The sequence below is a fragment of the Vespa crabro genome, chromosome 19 (assembly GCF_910589235.1).
Source record: "Vespa crabro chromosome 19, iyVesCrab1.2, whole genome shotgun sequence".
In the NCBI taxonomy this organism is placed as follows: Eukaryota; Metazoa; Arthropoda; class Insecta; order Hymenoptera; family Vespidae; genus Vespa; species Vespa crabro.
Window position 1 is genome coordinate 3,172,501 of NC_060973.1, and position 17,133 is coordinate 3,189,633.

Sequence of the window (17,133 nt, forward strand, 5' to 3'; positions counted from 1 at the left end):
TGTACTCTCTTTCGCATTTCCATTTTTCTACTACTTCGTAAAGTTCTCTAAGCGATTCTATGAACTTCTCAAACCCTTTTTTCCTCATTCTTCTCCCTTCGAGAATCTTTTTCCCTTATAATAACTCTTTCTTCCACGATATAGCGAATGAGATACGCATGAGACGTACGAATACAACTTCCTTGCAAAACTCAATCCGATTTATTCCAGCGTGAAATCCAGCCGTAGGAAAAATGAATGCAGCTGCAAAGGATTCACGAAAAGGTAAACTTAACGGTTATTCAGCTTCGTAAACTCCAGAAGTAACTAGGTACTCTCACAACAATCCGTAGGATTTTCTTGATGTATTATGTACGTTTACCGTAGCTCGTTTTTAGTTCAGAACAATCATGTTTCACATAATCGTTGTTGTATATATTTTAAGAAAGCAAATAGAATGATGAAAGCTCTCTTTCTCTCTCTCTCTCTCTCTCTCTCTCTCTCTCTCTCTTTCCTTTCTTTTTCTGTCTTTAGTAAATTTGAAAAAATCTTTTTCGTTCTTATTCGATAAATCGTTTTGTGAAAAATACGATAAAATCGCTATTTTGATAGAAAACAATTTGGAAAGTTGATAGTTTAATTCAAACGCATAATGCATTGTTTTGAAATAAGACTATCCATTCAATATTCTTTTTTTACTCTAAGGCTCGTTGTTCTTTTATAAATCATGAATGATATTCTTCAACAATAGCTCATAGCGTTTACAACAATTTGCTACTTATCTTTTTGATCGCTGTACGCACGTTTTGAATTTCACTAAGTACCAAGATATCTACGATTATACACGCAACGTTCACGATAACATCGGGAGCGTGACAAATTTTGTGTCCCCTTGTGTTTACATAAACAATACGTAGCGATGTTGTATGCAAAGCGAGCTAGAAATTTGCAATTCAGAGATATTGCGAGACCACGACGGTCCTCGCGAAAAGACCGAACGTATGTTTATCATTTTCTAAAAAAGGGATTACGCGAGAAATGTTTTATGTCTGTCATACTACAGTATTTCTTTCTATTTTTCTTTTTTTTTTGTATGTAACGTAGGACGACAAGTTCAAAAGCAGAATCATTTGACAAATTTGTGTTTCTCAGTTTTTTGTTTTTGCAATTTTTTATAAGACTTTTTCAATTTTTTTTTATTTTTTATTTTTGGATAACTAATGACAAGCTAGAAAAACAAAATCATTTGACGAACTTGTTTCTAAGTTTATTATGCTTGTAACGCATTTTTACAGGAACTTTCTTTAAAGAAAAAAAGAAAAAAAAAAAAAAAACAGGAAAGAAAGAAACAGCATAATTTATCAAACATGATACGTACAATTTTAGATATATACATATCTATATATAGATATAATTAAAAAGATAGGAACCCATAATTAATGACGTACCAGCTCGTCCGTATTTCCGCTTTCAAACATCACGCAATTACATTGAAAGTCAGCGTAGGCAAATCGTAGGTCCGAGGTAACTAAGATATCCGCTGACGAATATAGTATATAGGTGGAACCAATCGAAAATTGTTACATCGAGTTGTGGTAGAGTAGTTCGAAGTCGACCCTTTCGCACTGTTACTCCGGATGAGGTCGGAGACCGCACGTCGCGATTATCTCGAGTAGTAGTACTCGACTCCTTGAATACTTCTCGACGAATACTCGTGTGAAATTATAAGTGACTCGCAGCAACTATCGACAAATTTGCGACGAACGTACTCGTAAGTTATAAGTACGTTATTACAACGTTATAACATTAATTGCATGTTTATTGAATTTTAAATTAAATGAAAAAATAAAAAAAAAAACAAAAGTAAAAGAATGGGAAGCTCGTAAAATAAAGCATTGAATTTTAATGACGTCATACTCGTAAATTGTATTAATTATGTCCTTTATTAGATTTTAAGTTAATGCCAAAAAGAAAGATTTAGAAATTTGAGAAAAAAAAAATATATATATATATATATATATTGTATAAAATCTCTTTTTATTCGTTAATTCTATAAAACATTTGAAGAAAGACTTCATCAACTTACACACTTTTCCCTTTTCGCTAGTTTTCATCGCTGTCCGAGTTTAACAGAATAAAAAATGCTTGAGCATCGCGTAAAGCACATACATTATTCATGGCGAGTGTCATCATGTAACTTTGCGATTCAAACTCCTCCCCTCCATCACCTCCTTTGGCTCTTTCAGACTCGCTCATTCCGTCCATCGACACAACGTGTTCCAAAGCTCACTAAAAGCACGAATACTTAATTGAAAAGCCTCATGAAACCAAATCGTTACGTTTAAAGTACGTTACATTCGTGTCTACTTGGTGAGTTGCGAAGCTGAAAGGCCAGTACACAGTGTTTGCATGCTCATTAATGAGCACGACGTGCTCATACCACCCTTGCGAACATGTAATCGTTCGTGGGATTGTGTTTAATCGTTACCCACAAATCGACGAGTTTTAACGCGAGAAGAGCATACTGCCATACAGCCTAAATCGAAGTCAATAATTTCCGAATAGAGTTTACGTGCGAATCGTCTAACCCAATCGAATTATTCGAGAACAACCAACCATGGGCAATCTATGAAAATAATTCTATATTATTCTTTGTGATAAAAATTTATTAATTCTTTTGAACGTATGTATATGTAATTATTTAACATGTAGTTAAGTTAAAAAAGAAACTAGGATGAAATAATTATAAGAAGAGTAAAAAAATAATTCTTACATTTATATTAAGTAAAACTAATTAAAAATTCATTATCTAATACATTTCCACAATATATTGTAAAGATATTTCAGATGTTTTTCTTTTAAAATGAAAACTTGCAAAATCTAAGTATTCATAACACTGTTATTCATAATACTGATATTCTCAGTACTGTTTCTAGTAAATCTCACTAGTGATTTTATGCATAAATTCAAATAATATTCGTAATGATTGAACAGAACAGCATGAAATAATTGAATTCTTATGTCTTCCTTCTTCACCGTTTCTTCATAATTAAATTGGATCTACCTATTCAAATATTATTATAGAAATTAATATAGGATTAGTTCTGCTTAATAATAAACTTTTTTCTTTCTTTCTTCTTTTTTCAAAAAAAAAAAAAAAAGAAAAAAGAAAAAAAAAATGCAAGAACTTCAAAAAGTAAGTCTACTGTATACATATATATATATATATATATATATATATATATATATATTGACCTCTAATTTTGGAACTATTCCGAAAAGGCTTTAAAAGTTACGACGAAATTAGGAAGGCCGCTTTTATCTCTGACGAGAATCGTTGCAGCAGGTCATAGTATCCGTTTAGTATTGTACTATCTCCTACCTGAAACTTTTCGCTTTCCTGTGGTTTTAGTAAATTGGCTTGGCGAAAGTGAAACGAGCGTAACGACGACGATGAAGAGGACGTCGTGAGATAGTACAGGGAGGAAGGAAAGTAGTTGATAGTAGCAGAGGAGAGAATTGTTCCTATCCCTTTTCCAAAATTTTCAGAAACTGCAAATTTGCATAAACATACCCGACTGGACCAAACAATCCGTGAGAATTGCAACTGCAGTAGAAAAGAAGGAAAGACTTTTCTTTTATTTAACTTAGTTCCGTAATGAACGCATAAAGCTACATTAGCATGATTAACTTTTTTCTAGATTTTCTCTCTCTCTCTCTCTCTTTTTCTCTCTTTTTTTTCTTTTTCTTTCTTTCGTAAAAAGCTTTATTTTAATTTAAGTTAAATGATAAGAGTAAGTAGTAATTTGAACCAACTCAAGTTAGCTGGCCACGTTTAAGATGAGAGGTAATCTTTAAGTTAAGAGAAAGAAAAAGCGAGAGACAGAAAGAAAGAGAGAGAGAGAGAGAGAGAGAGAGAGAGAGAGAGAGAGAGAGAGAAGATGCGGAATAAATCGATTTGATGATAATAAATGCCGTCGTAGGGAGAATGAACGTAGAGATATTACGAACGGTAGATGATAATGAAGGCGACCGATAAAATCGACGAATAGTGCTGTCGATGATGCCTATGCGAAAGAGAAAGATAGAAAGACATATATCAACGTGACGTTTTACTGACAGAATATTTAACTCGCAGCGATAAATTGAACGTTAATCACGTATTAAAAATTTAATTGACAACGACGTCGAAGGGTTTGTGAGATAAATCAAAATCGATGATAAATTTAGTGAGAGTAGAATATGAAAAGAAAAAAAAAAAAAAAAAAAAAAAGAAAGAAAAGAAAAAAAAAAGAAAAAAATCGATGCTAGTTTATATTGAAATTTTTCATTCTTCCTTTTTTTTTTTCTCTTTCATTTCTTTCACAAGCATAAAATGCGCATATTGCGAACCACATTAAAGGTATTTAAGTTCTCATCTTACTCGGATACACTTTTTCGTTCTTTCTCGTAATGCGATTTGGAAAAACTTTGATTAGGTTAAGAACAATTATTATTTCAATTAGTTTTCATTGAAAATGATAGATATATACGCTCAATAGATTGTTATCTAGGACGTTAACTGCGAATTTTCTCCGAATTAGCGCTTATACATATACATATATATATATATATATATATATATATATATATATATATATATATATATTATGTACACATGGAACGACAAACAAATATGATATGTAAAATTCTGAAACGATGCCAAACGAAAATCATAAAAGCGTATTACACGCTTCTCCGAGCTCGAAGATATCAAGAGAAAGAGAGAATAAAGAAGTAGGTATACGTTAACTCTTTTTCTTTCTCTCTCTCTCTCTCTCTCTCGTTTCCAACTCGTAAAAACAAAGCAATAGTACTTGCCGTTTTTTAGACAATAGACTGCTACATACCGATAGGAAAGAAAACACTAGCCGTGAGGACCTTCGCAAATAAGAAAAGCTAGGTAAAATTTAAAAGAAAGGAAGTCTCGAGATGTCTGACCAATACACCTGTTTTACTACTATTGTGAACTCTATATTCGAGTACGTATACATGTCTTGATAGTTTCTTCGGGTTTTACAGCATGGAATAAAGATAAGAAATATATTATTATTTCTATTATTTCTCTTTTTTTCTTTTTTCTTTTTTTTTTTCTTTTTTATTTTTTCTTTTTCTTTTCTTTTTTTAGTTTAAGAAAATAAATAAGTAAATAGACAAATATTATTTTTAGTAATATAAACAATTTTATATCTTCGTGTTTATTAGTTCTGACGATAGCCGTCGGATAATTTGTAATATACATAGAAAGAGAAAAAGAGAGAGAGAGAGAGAGAGAGAGAGAGAGAAAACTTGATGTTTGACTCTTATAAAATATAAATATTTAAATTGGAAGTGTATTCTTTTTGTTTAATCAATTAATCAGGGGTCTGCTACTGTAAGCAAATGTCGAGAATCGCTAAACGCGAGATAGCTCAGCGAAATAGGGACGTTAGAAAGTTTCTTATTGCAGCAACGACGCGACTTGCCATTACGATGAGCATCAGCCAGTCCATGTTCCGTTGATGAAAGCAAAGAAGCGGAATGCACCATGGCAACGACGAATTCCTAACGCAGTTTGTTTTCTAACCTGGCAACGATGGCACAAACTTTCAAAATAGTTGTTAGTTCCGCGCATACTCGGAAATACTTTTGAAAAGGTATGAGTAGTAACATTGAGAGAAATACAGAGAAAGAGAGAGAGAAAGAGAGAGAGCGAGAGAGAGAGAGAGAGAGAGAGAGAGAGAGAAATAAGTCGATAAAAAACAATAATTGTTACATCACAGAGATATTTTGACGTTGCATAAACTCTCTTATGCAATTACCGAAAATAATGTAGAATAGGTATTTGCTATAATAAGCTTTGCTCGAATCGATTTTACAAAGTAAGCATATAATTGATCTATGTAACTCTCAGTATATATTAAGTATACTTATAACGTATTGTACCTACTTCAACTTCGCTTCGGTCTGATTACGAAATTGTTCAGAAAGAATTGTAAAATATCACTTTGTGAGAAAGATATTGTTGTTATCTTTCGTGTTTTCTGTCTCTCTCTTTCTCTTTCTTTCTCTCTCTCTCTCTCTCTCTCTCTCTCTCTCTCTCTCCCTCTCTCTCTCTCTCTCTCTCTCTTTTATCTTTTTTGACAGAGAGGGAAATTGAACGAGCAATGTCTTTTTTTTTATACCTTCACGTTCTGAAATCCGATGCGTTTCAATAACTCCGTACCGATCGTAATGAATTATAAAAAAAACGAAATTCGATATTCGAACGGCTTTGATACAAAGCAATGGCTCAAACTTTTTAACTGAAGTCCGAGCTATTGGACGTAATTGCAATTTTTTTGCGAATACCTATTCGAGTTCATATTATACGAGATGAACTTTAGAAGAGACGAAGTAAATGTATTTTCATATATATACATATATATATATATATATATATATATATATATATATATATATATATATATATATATATATATATATATATATATTTAAAACAACAGATTATTAAGGGTTAAAATGATTTTCGTATAAGCCGGTGATAATGAAAGTTGCTTATAAAAAAAAAATTAGAAAAATATATTTCTTGTAAATTCGAATCATATCACATACGTAAAAAAAAAAAAAAAAAAAAAAAAAACAAAAGAATTCAATTTCTTTTTATCTTCCGTTTCTTTTTTTCTTTTCTTCTTCCTTTCCTTCTTCTTTTTTCTGTTTAGAATTTTTAATTCATATTACTTTCATAATTACTATAACACTCTTAATGAGACTTAAAAACGATTTAACGTCTCTCAACGTGAGCGTTTAACGCTTAGCACGGTTTTTGTTCGCATACCAGCTGCTTAAGAGAAAAGTTCTTTTCTTCGGGAAGAAAAGTTAAACTTTTAAGTTTTTAAGGATATGCATGCCTCTGTTATTAGACTTACCTCTCTTGGAAGCGTGAAAACTGTCTTGCGGTTTTATCTGTTCAATCTGGGCACTGAGACGAGACTTGGGCAGGATGTCCCTGTTGGCGTTGATTTTTTCTACGGCGTAACGAAAGGCCACTTCCTGTTTGTCGTCGGACGAATGAAACAGCCCACCTGGGAAATCATACATCCATATTAAAGGTTTATACTTTTGACGAGGAATACCGAGTACTATATTCTTCGTCTTATTTCTACTTTCTTTATTTTCTCATAACCAACAACAAGTTATCCATCTGCGAATAAAATTTGTATTCACTTTTTCCCTTATATTTATATTATACATTACATATATATTTTGCCATTTTTCTCTTGTTCTAATAAAAGAAAAAAAAAAGAAAGAAAAAAAAAAAGAAAAAACAAAAAAGAAAGAAAGGGGAAAGACAAATTATCTTTTTTTTTTTATTTATTAATAATATTTGACTTTACGTAATATCTCGAATTTCCTTTTCTTTTCTTTTTTTCTTTTTCTTTTTGTTTTCCCCCAAGGTTTATTAACTCTTCAATTATTTTGTACATTTATATAATATATTAAATAGCAAATTAATAATCGAATGATAGTCATAAAATTCGGTAAATCGGAATTATATCGAAGTACTGAAACATTAATGAGAAAGAGAACGTTTGTTAAATCTATTGACCTTTCTACTACAGAATCATCGAGAGTTAGCTCGATATGGAAGTCAAGTATTCGCTAAGTGTCCACTAGAACGATGCTATAGGTGACCTAGTTTTTAAAATTTTTACTATTGGACTCAGTAGTTCCTCTCTCTCTCTCTCTCTCTCTCTCTCTCTCTTTCTCTTTCTTTTCATTTCTCTCTTGGACGTAAAAGATGATCGCTGAGGACTAACGATTGAAAGGAAAGCAAGAAAGTTTGCGAAGTTAAGTGTAAAAATTCCTGACAAAGCATTTTCTTACTTCCGAGTAAACTCGAAATTATTTCGACGATGACGAGATAAGACAACGTGCTCTTTCAATGTCGAGAAGGGAAGATACGCCTCGACATTAAATTTCGTGGATTCGAGCCGAGCAACGCCATAAATTGATTTTAATCTCGTGTACGTCATAAAGTAACTGTGAGCGAGAGCAGCTGTGCCAGCTCTCGACCCCATACGATTTATAGAATACGCGCGATAGATAGCTACCTACCTGGTCTCTCTATGTCTGTCTCCTCCCCCCTTCTCTCTCTCTCTCTCTCTCTCTCTCTCTCATTCTATTAATTAATTAATTTCCATCGAGGTAGATAGCAACGAAATTGCAGTAATCAAGCTGACGGTAGAGGACTAACGTTGACGCTCTCGAATCTCGTTAGGTCAGCGACATCATAATTTACTAGAAAGTCTAACGAACGATAAGAAACAACGATCAATGTGATCGGACCAAAGTGATTGATCGTTTTCGAAAACGAACAAGAAATTTCTTTTAATTTTCTAATAATATAATTTTTCTTTGTTGTCTGAAAATGAAATTAAATATTATATAACGCGGTGAAGCTTATATCATAGTTAGGAAACATTATGTTATATTTTATGGTATTAAAGAAATATAAACTTATGGTGTGATTAAGAAAATTAAATCAATAAAGTCAGTGAAATGATCTTGATGATTTTTCACGTTAACCCGATGCCGAAGTTAATTCAGTATTCTTTTTTTTTTTTTATTACTCTTTTATTATTATTTTTATTTATTTATTTTTTTATTTATTTATAGTCAAAGAACTTTTCAATTGGATTCATCATTTTTGAAACATATCAGCAATCACTTTCTTCTATCGAGAGGAACCCTCGAATTAATAAATCTTGAATATTCATTGATTTTTAATGAATTATTTTCTGCCAGTCGAGCGGTCATTCAGGCAGAACGTAACGTGACTTTCACAATGCTCCATTTCGCTTCGATCTCGGCTAACCTCGATTGTTCCTTTATCGTTATAACAAAATAGAAACGATATAAATGAATTTTGCTTTAATAGAACGAACATAGGAAAATAATTGTGTGTTCTATTTCGAAAATATATTCATTAAGCACATATAGGAAATAAATGGTAAATTATGTAAATTTATATTTCAAAGAAAGATCGAACAAATTGTTTCTATAGTACATTGGAAAAAGGAATAAAAAAGAAACAAAAATCAATCAAAATTTGAATTTAATTCGTAGATTTTCGATTAACAATAATTTATATCCGAGAGATAAAATTGACAATTTTTTGCTGTCGCATTTAATGCAATTAATTCGTCACGACGATTAACCTTTTTCGAACTTGTATACTTATTTATTCTTTTTTGTTCCTCTTTATCTTCTTTCTCTTTTTTTCTTTACACGCTGTTAAATTATCGAGAAACTCCTGCTAGTACTATGGCTTTGTTCGATATACTCCTTCTCTACTTGAGGATGTAACAATGTGTAAAGCGAGGAAGAGAAAGAGAGAGAGAGAGAGAGATCAGGGCAAAAGAAAATCGAAACGATTACGAGAAAAGTTCGTGAACGATGTATAAAGAAACACTTTTAATCTGACGAGAGTATTAAATCCTTGCCTTTTTCACTTACAAGATAAAGTTAAAGTACTATCACAAACAGACATACACAAATATATATATATATATATACACAGATACATATTAAAGTTACTTTTCTTAAATGAGTATAAATTATCCGATTCTTTCAGTCATAGATTTTATAAATAATCTAATGGGTGTTAATTCGTCTTAGAAATGTTTCTTCGTAATTTTAGAATTTAGAAAATTAATGATCAAGCTTGATGAAAATAATGGATTTTTTTTCTATTCTCTTTTTTTTTCTATTTCTTTTTTTTTTTTTTTTTTTTTTTTTTTTAAGAACATTTATAAGAAGATAATCAGTGATGAATAAATTCACGTTTTATAATTTGACCGGGAGAACTTTTAGGACTATCGGTAAGGTATACAAAGAATGGAAGCATCCTTTTTCCTTAAAGCTCGAGGGAACTTAGAAAGATACTTACCTATCCTAATGATATCAGGAAGAGCCGCGGCATGGGCGGCGAGGAGCGCCAGTAGGAGCCACCTCGCAGCCATTTCCGGTTCCGGTTCGCCCCACCGTCTCTCTTCTCTCTTCCACCCTTGTAACAACTGCCACCGCCCTCTTCTATCTTTACTCTTCTCCTTTTCTTCCTCCTCCTCCTCCTCCTCCTCCTCCTCCTCCTCCTCCTCCTCCTCCTCCTCTTCCTCCTCCTTCTTTTTCTCTTCCTTCAACGACTATCCTTCTCGTCTTCTCCAGCTTCTCGTGACTCGCTCGAAGAAATTCACGCCGCTGGAAAACAAGATGGGGGTGGCGAGTTCATTAAAATGCACGCCGCAAAACTTCACATCCGCTCTGAATATCTCTTCTCTTTTTTCTCTCTTTTTTTCTCTCTATCTTTTACGTTTCGTCTCATCTGATGGCGCCACAACAAGACATCTTGATCGACGTCTCTCTTCCTTGTCTCGTGATTTACAAAAAGAGATAGACAGATAGATAGATAGATAGATAGAGATAGAGAGAGAGAAATGAAAAGTTCGAAAAAAAAATAAACAACGAAGATTGACGTAAATGAACGAGTAAAATGCCAATGGTTTTTTTTCATCGTTATCGTTGAAAAGATATTGTAATGTAATTGCATCATTCATTAAATGAATTTGTTCTTCTACGCGTTAAGTCTGTCGAACGAGATTTTCATACCGTATACATTAATATTTAATTAACTATGTAATTTGCATTAATATTAGCCTTCCTTCGATCTTGATGGAAGCTTTTAAATTGTTCCTCGATCAAATGATTCTTTTTTTGTAATTAAAAACTCATTTAAAAACTTTTCGATATTATACGTATGTATATATATATATATATATATATATATATATATATATATATATATATATAACATTTAAGATATTTTTATTTAATTTTTCATTAATATATTCTTCGTGATTTATGATCGAAATATTGTTAAAATTATTAGAAAAAAGAAGAAAGGACAATAACTATTTTATGTTATTCTATGTTATGCCTTTTTTTTACAAGAAAATTCTTTATAACTTTCATCGTACGTTTCTTCCTTATAGAACGAATACTTTCACTTTTCGGAACTTTACTCGAGGGGAAAGTACAAAACAATTTTTGGTTTGAAGGTTAAGGCAAGTGCAAGCACGATCTCCTGATAATGAGTCGTTGGAATGAAAGCTTTCAGGCGATCATTAGGAGGGTAACGTTGAAGTAATTGTGAGCTCGAGCACCGCTCGTTTAACCCTTCGACGCTCTTGTTCTCTCCTTTCTTCGTACTAACCCTGATCATGAGTAGGTGTTTGTATATGTGTGTATTTTATGCTCTATGTATAGTACAATACAAGTTGTACCCGACTTTCGTTTAGCGTCACTTGACACTTTAATTACGCTATTATCGATAACCAGACTTGTTATATAATAAAAATACAAAAAGAAGAAAATATGATAGATACTTAAGTCGTCACGTCGATTTTATTTCATTTTTGAGATATTAATATGATTTAAATGATATTTGCTTTAAATATTATTTTAAACAATGTGATTATAAACAATAATAACAAAAACAAAAAAAGAAAAGAAATAATGAATTAAAAGTCTTTGTAAAATATTTATATGGGAAAGGAAATATAACTGAGTCTGATCTTTTTATGATTTTTCATCTTTCTTTTAACGTATGTAAACCTGCAACACGTTGCCACAATAACCCGACGTATACAATACGTTGCTTCATGTGCAACGGAAAGATAGGTAAAAAGAAGGAATGAAGAAATTACAGTAGAAAAAGCCGAGGGCGGTTTTGGGATGGAAAACGTGTGTAGGTATAAAAAAAAAAAAAAAAAAATAAAAAAAAAAAGAAAAAAAAGTAAGACATGCGGTAAATAATGTCTGAAATATATGATAGGGTGAGTTTAGACTTTATTTCGTTGGACTGCGTGTATTCTGAATAATGCATGAAATTGTTATTTCGACATTCTATTTGTTTATTTATTTATTTTGTTTTCGTTAAGCTAAAAGTAAATATTTCGTTAAAAGTAATTTACGATATTACGTTTGATTTGCGTTCTTGTAATGATTAATTTTTCTTGAATGTTTTATGGATCATCAATTCGATTATTTCTCTCAGATGAATGAAAGGATCAATTTTTTTTTCTTTTTGTTGAACATTATCCTCAACTTCGAAATGAAAAAAAAAAAAAAATTAAGATTTAAATTGAACTATCACAATACTTATGCATATCTGCTGTATATACAAGAGTACATGTGTACGTACATACATCGAATATATGTATAACTTTTTAATGTTATTTTTCTTCGTTATAGATATACATATGTATAAAGCTTTATTATACATATGTATAAAGAGTACATCTTGAAAAATTAAGTACCACTCAAGCTTTGAATAGATACGTAGTAAATCGAATCAATTGATTAACGGACTCATAAGTGTAACGGATTCGTAAGAAACATTGATTAATCTCTTACTTTTCATTTAAATCTATGTGTTCGATCGTTCTGAATCAATGGAAAGAGGTGAAGAATATAAATCTTGAATGAAAATAGTCGATCACGAGTTCAATTTCTTTCAAATGTACGAATTTTCCTTTATTCCATTTTTCCCTACTACTCAATATTTTCATGCATGAACATCGTTATAGGATTCATCCTTTTCGTGTCTCCTTTTCATCGCTATCATTTTCGTGTGTGACCAACGTGAAAAGCGAAGTATATATGTATATATATATATATATATATATATATATATATATATATGTACACAAATACACACACACGTACACACACTTCGTTCTTCTCTTCCCCTTATCGTCGACATAAACACACATACATATCAGTGAATTTCCGATGTATCGAGAAGCTTCCGTAGCACGAAGACATATATCTATGTACGTGCATATATACATCACGTGTTACATTTTGCCAATACTATGATCCTAATGCTTTAGCTAGTGATAATATCGACTTGGCATCCACTTCCTCCTCACATACAATCTCCATTAGGATCTTCACGGAGATACGAGGTGATCTTCTAACATGCGTATGTGTGCATTCAATACATTAAGCAATCCATCGTTATCATCTTAAGGACATATACATATATATATATATATATATATATATATATATATATATATATAATCGCTATTGTAAGTGTTTATTAATTTATTAATAATTATTATGTGCTATCAAATAAATTCATTTTTACTATCGTGAGAATAGTATGCCTCTAACAATAATCAAGACACTAACTAAACGTTTATTAACGCAAAAGAATGAGAATAAAAAATTATATATAACGTTGATGTTATAAAAATAAGGATTTAACATTTTGGAGAGCTTAATGAAATAGGGGTGGGGGGAGGGAAAGGAAATAAAAATAGATGGTAGGATGGAGATGCAAACAGAGGAAAAAGACAGAGATAAAATGAGAAAGACGAGATCAGGAAGAGAGAGAGAGAGAGAGAGAGAGAGAGAGAGAGAGAGAGAGAGAGAGAGAGAGAGAGAGAGAGAAAGAGAAAGAAATGAAAGAAGATGAGGAAAAGGAAAAGGTTAGCTTTGGTGTGTATCTATCTGTGTGTATATGTGTGTGTGTGTGTGTGTGTGCGTGTAAAAGAGAGAGAGAGAGAGAAAGAGAAGAGGAAAACGGCGCCGCTACGGTATGCGAACTGAATTTTAATGAATCTCTTTTCTCGCCGCTAAGCTTGGCGATTCTCCGCATCTCCCTTTCTTACTTCTCTCATTCCACCTTTCCCTTCGACCCCTTCAACCCCTACTAACTTTATTTTACTATGGCTCCATATCCAAGTAAGGTGCGAGTGCGTGAAATTCTTCCGAAAAGACGAATCGTTCCTCTCGATTCTTTTTTTCTCTTTTTATCTCTTTCTGTCTCTTTCTTTCTCTCTCTCTCTCTCTCTCTCTCTCTCTCCCTCTCTCTCTCTCTTTCATTTCTCTCACGATTTGCATATCATGACCCTGTTTCAGAACACCCACAGATATCTAACGAATCCTTTCTCGAGCCGATCTCTTCCCCGAGAATAAATAATATGATTAGATTCTTCAATTTACATAGATACCTGCTTTTTTCTGCAGATGTTTTACGAGAATGCAGAGAAAATCGGATGTAGAAAGAATGAGAGAGAGAGAGAGAGAGAGAGAGAGAGAGAGAAAGAAAGAATTTCAATTCCCCTTGGCAATGTTAGATTAGAAAAAGGCAGATTAAGAAAATATGCTTTTCTTCGTTTTCTTTTTTTTTTTTTTTATCTTTCTTTCATTTCTCCATATTATAATAAATTGAATAAGTAAAGAGAAAATATTCAGTTCGTTAAAAAGTATTTTTAACTCGTAATAATGGTAGGAAATGATAACAAATTAAAGGCAAGATAGTAAAATACGAGGAGGAATGGATTGGATAGAGAGAGTGAGAGAGAGAGAGAGAGAGAGAGAGAGAGAGAGAAAGAGAGAAAAAGGGAACAAAGAGAGAAAAATGAACAGGGAAGGAACGAATAAAAAAATCAGGATGGTGTCTTCTAACTATAACAAAAAGAAAATGAAATTCTCCGGAAAATGTGATTTCCTTTAGAAAAGGGGAGAGTAGCTCTCGATAATTCAGATTGCACCGATTCCATTCTGTTCTCTCTCACGGAACACGTATTCATTCCCCCGGATATTCTTCTCTCTCTCTCGAAAAAAAAAAAGGAAAAGAAAAAAAAAGAAAAGGGGGAAAATTTTTTCAGCTACGAACGATATACTCTCCTTAGTATAACAACTCTGTTTTCATGCCCTTTCTCCTCTTTTCCTCCTCCTGTTCCTCCACCTCTTCTGCTGCTGTTCCTCCTTCTACTTTTAGTCCTACTCTTACTTTTATTCCTTCGATGTTCTCCCTTCGTGTTTCTCATGAAAAGAGACACGATTCTCTCTTATTTCCGTTTATATGAGTAAAAAGGGATGGATGAAGGGAAAGGCTAGACTCTGGAAAGGAAAGAGTAAGCCTCTTTACTTTCCTACTCGTAAAGCATGCGTAAGTACTCGCTTTTAAAGGTGGCATTCATGTGAGTGCAAAAGTATATATATGTGTGTGTGTGTGTATGTGTGTATATTGTATATACATATACTCGAATAACAGCATTCGTAACATTTTCCACTCTGCTCTTTGCCCTTTTCTTTTCTCGAACCCTCGTTTATGTCTCTACGTTACGTTTTCGCAACTCAATGACTTCTTCGTTTCCTTTTTCTTTTTCTTTTTCTTTTTACATCTCTCCGCCTTTTCCTTATTCCTACGAAACGACGAAACGAACACGTTTTTCAAAAACGTAGTCCAAGAAACAACGTCCAATATTTTTCAAAGAACCAATCGACCCAAACTGTAAACCTACAAAATTGTACATTCGAGAGGAGGTACAATACGTACCTTTACCGCGACATGACTTTTTCCCCCCTGAATTTATTCGAACAATCGAAAGATTTCCCTGTCTCTCTCTTTCTTTCTCTCTCTCTCTCTCTCTCTCTCTCTCTCTCTCTCTCTCTTTTTCTCTCTCTGTAGTGCCAACTGAAGTCAAACGAAAGAAATGAAAATTTTCTCAAGAAGTATAGAAAATAGCAGTGATACTTTTTCTTTTTTTCTTCTTTTTTTTTCTCTTTTTTTTCTCTTTTTTCTTTTTTATATATATATATATATATATATATATATATATATATATATATGTTAAGATTCAAATTTATTAATAATTTCTATCGTCAATGTTAAAAGTTTAATTTACATCAATGGGGCAAGTATCGGTACTTCCTTTTTTTTTTATTAATAAATTTAATTTGAACTAATGTAATATATTCCTCAATAGAGATTGATGAACTAATAATAATTTTTTTCTCATCAGCAAGTAATCAAACTTTTCAATTAATTACGCCGAAAATATTAAAAAATTTTAATCAGTAACAATGAGCAAATATTATTGTTCCTTTTTATTATTTTTCTTTTTCTTTCTTTCTTTCTTTCTTTCTTTTTTTTTTTTTTTTTTTTTTTTTTTTTAATCAATCAGCAACTCAATCAATTGTTTTAAATCAATTTATAAATTTACGAAAAAAAAAAAAATTAAACCATAACTGTTGAGATCATTCTTTAACAAAGACTGACAAGTAGTAATTTTTCTCTTTCTTCTTTTTTTGTTTAATTTTTTTCTTTTCCGTCTTTTCTTCTTTTAGTTTTGTTTCGTTTCATTTGTTTTTATTAACCTGACGATGAAATTTGAAATAAAAATTGATCGATAAAATAAACCGAGAATATTGAGAGATACTTTTTGAAGGCAGAGAGAGCGACAAGTTCTATTTTCTTTCTATCAACCAGACGATGTCGTTCAAAGTTAAGTAAAAGACGACGCAAAGGGTCCCTGACAGCGAATCGGAGATTTCGCAAGGGAGCTAGATCGTAATGGCATCGCGAAAAACGTTCGATGGCTTGGCTATCTGTGATGGTTACACATGTGTATACAAAGCTGTTCGTATTTCTCGATGCCATCTACTTCACCTTTACTGTCCTTTCCTTTCCTTTCTCTCTCTCTCTCTTTCTCTTTCTCTCTCTGTCTCTCTCTTTTTTTTCTCTTTCTTTCTTTCTTTTTGAGTTGCATTTTCTCTTTCGTGTTCCGTCTCTAGAGCAAACTTGTAGCAGTCGACGACATGGCTGCGATAATCCCTCCCATAGTCATTCAGCAACGAGCTGCGACGACGGAAGGCGCCTTAGGGAAATAGGGTGGACTTGATATATATATATATATATATATATATATATATATATGTATGTATATAACGAATGAAAGGAAGTGGACAGCATCGAGAAGAGAGCACTGCATATATACAATCATCTCCCATTGTTAATATCTGGCTCTTCGAATTCTATTTTCACGCCATCTAATCACCTTCCATTATATCTTAACTATCGTATTATACTTGGATAATACTATACGATTAATTGTATTTCTTCGTGAAAGATCTTGAATGATAGAAGATATAAAATATACGCGATGATTTGGAATATGAACGTTTAACATTAGCATTTCAATGATGCTTGTTTATTTTATAGATTTGTCAAAATTCGTATGTTAATTTCGTATAGAAATTAATCCATCAATGATAGAG

The 17,133-nt window shown here is 32.2% G+C and overlaps 1 protein-coding gene across 13 annotated transcripts in view; it reads right to left on the reverse strand.

Moving 5' to 3' along the window:
* The window catches only part of LOC124430808 (glutamate receptor ionotropic, kainate 2), a 252,763-nt gene that overhangs the window by 120,240 nt on the left and 115,390 nt on the right, over positions 1–17,133 (reverse strand). For all 13 annotated transcript variants that reach the window (XR_006943847.1, XM_046977882.1, XM_046977880.1 and 10 more), the window contains 2 exons: positions 9,950–10,257; positions 6,927–7,082 (listed from right to left, as the gene is read on the reverse strand). Coding sequence is in view for 12 of the 13 variants with exons in the window: in XM_046977882.1 (XP_046833838.1) it covers positions 6,927–7,082; positions 9,950–10,022 (229 nt within the window). In the remaining variant the exon portion in view is untranslated. The remainder of the gene's footprint in view (positions 1–6,926; positions 7,083–9,949; positions 10,258–17,133) is intronic.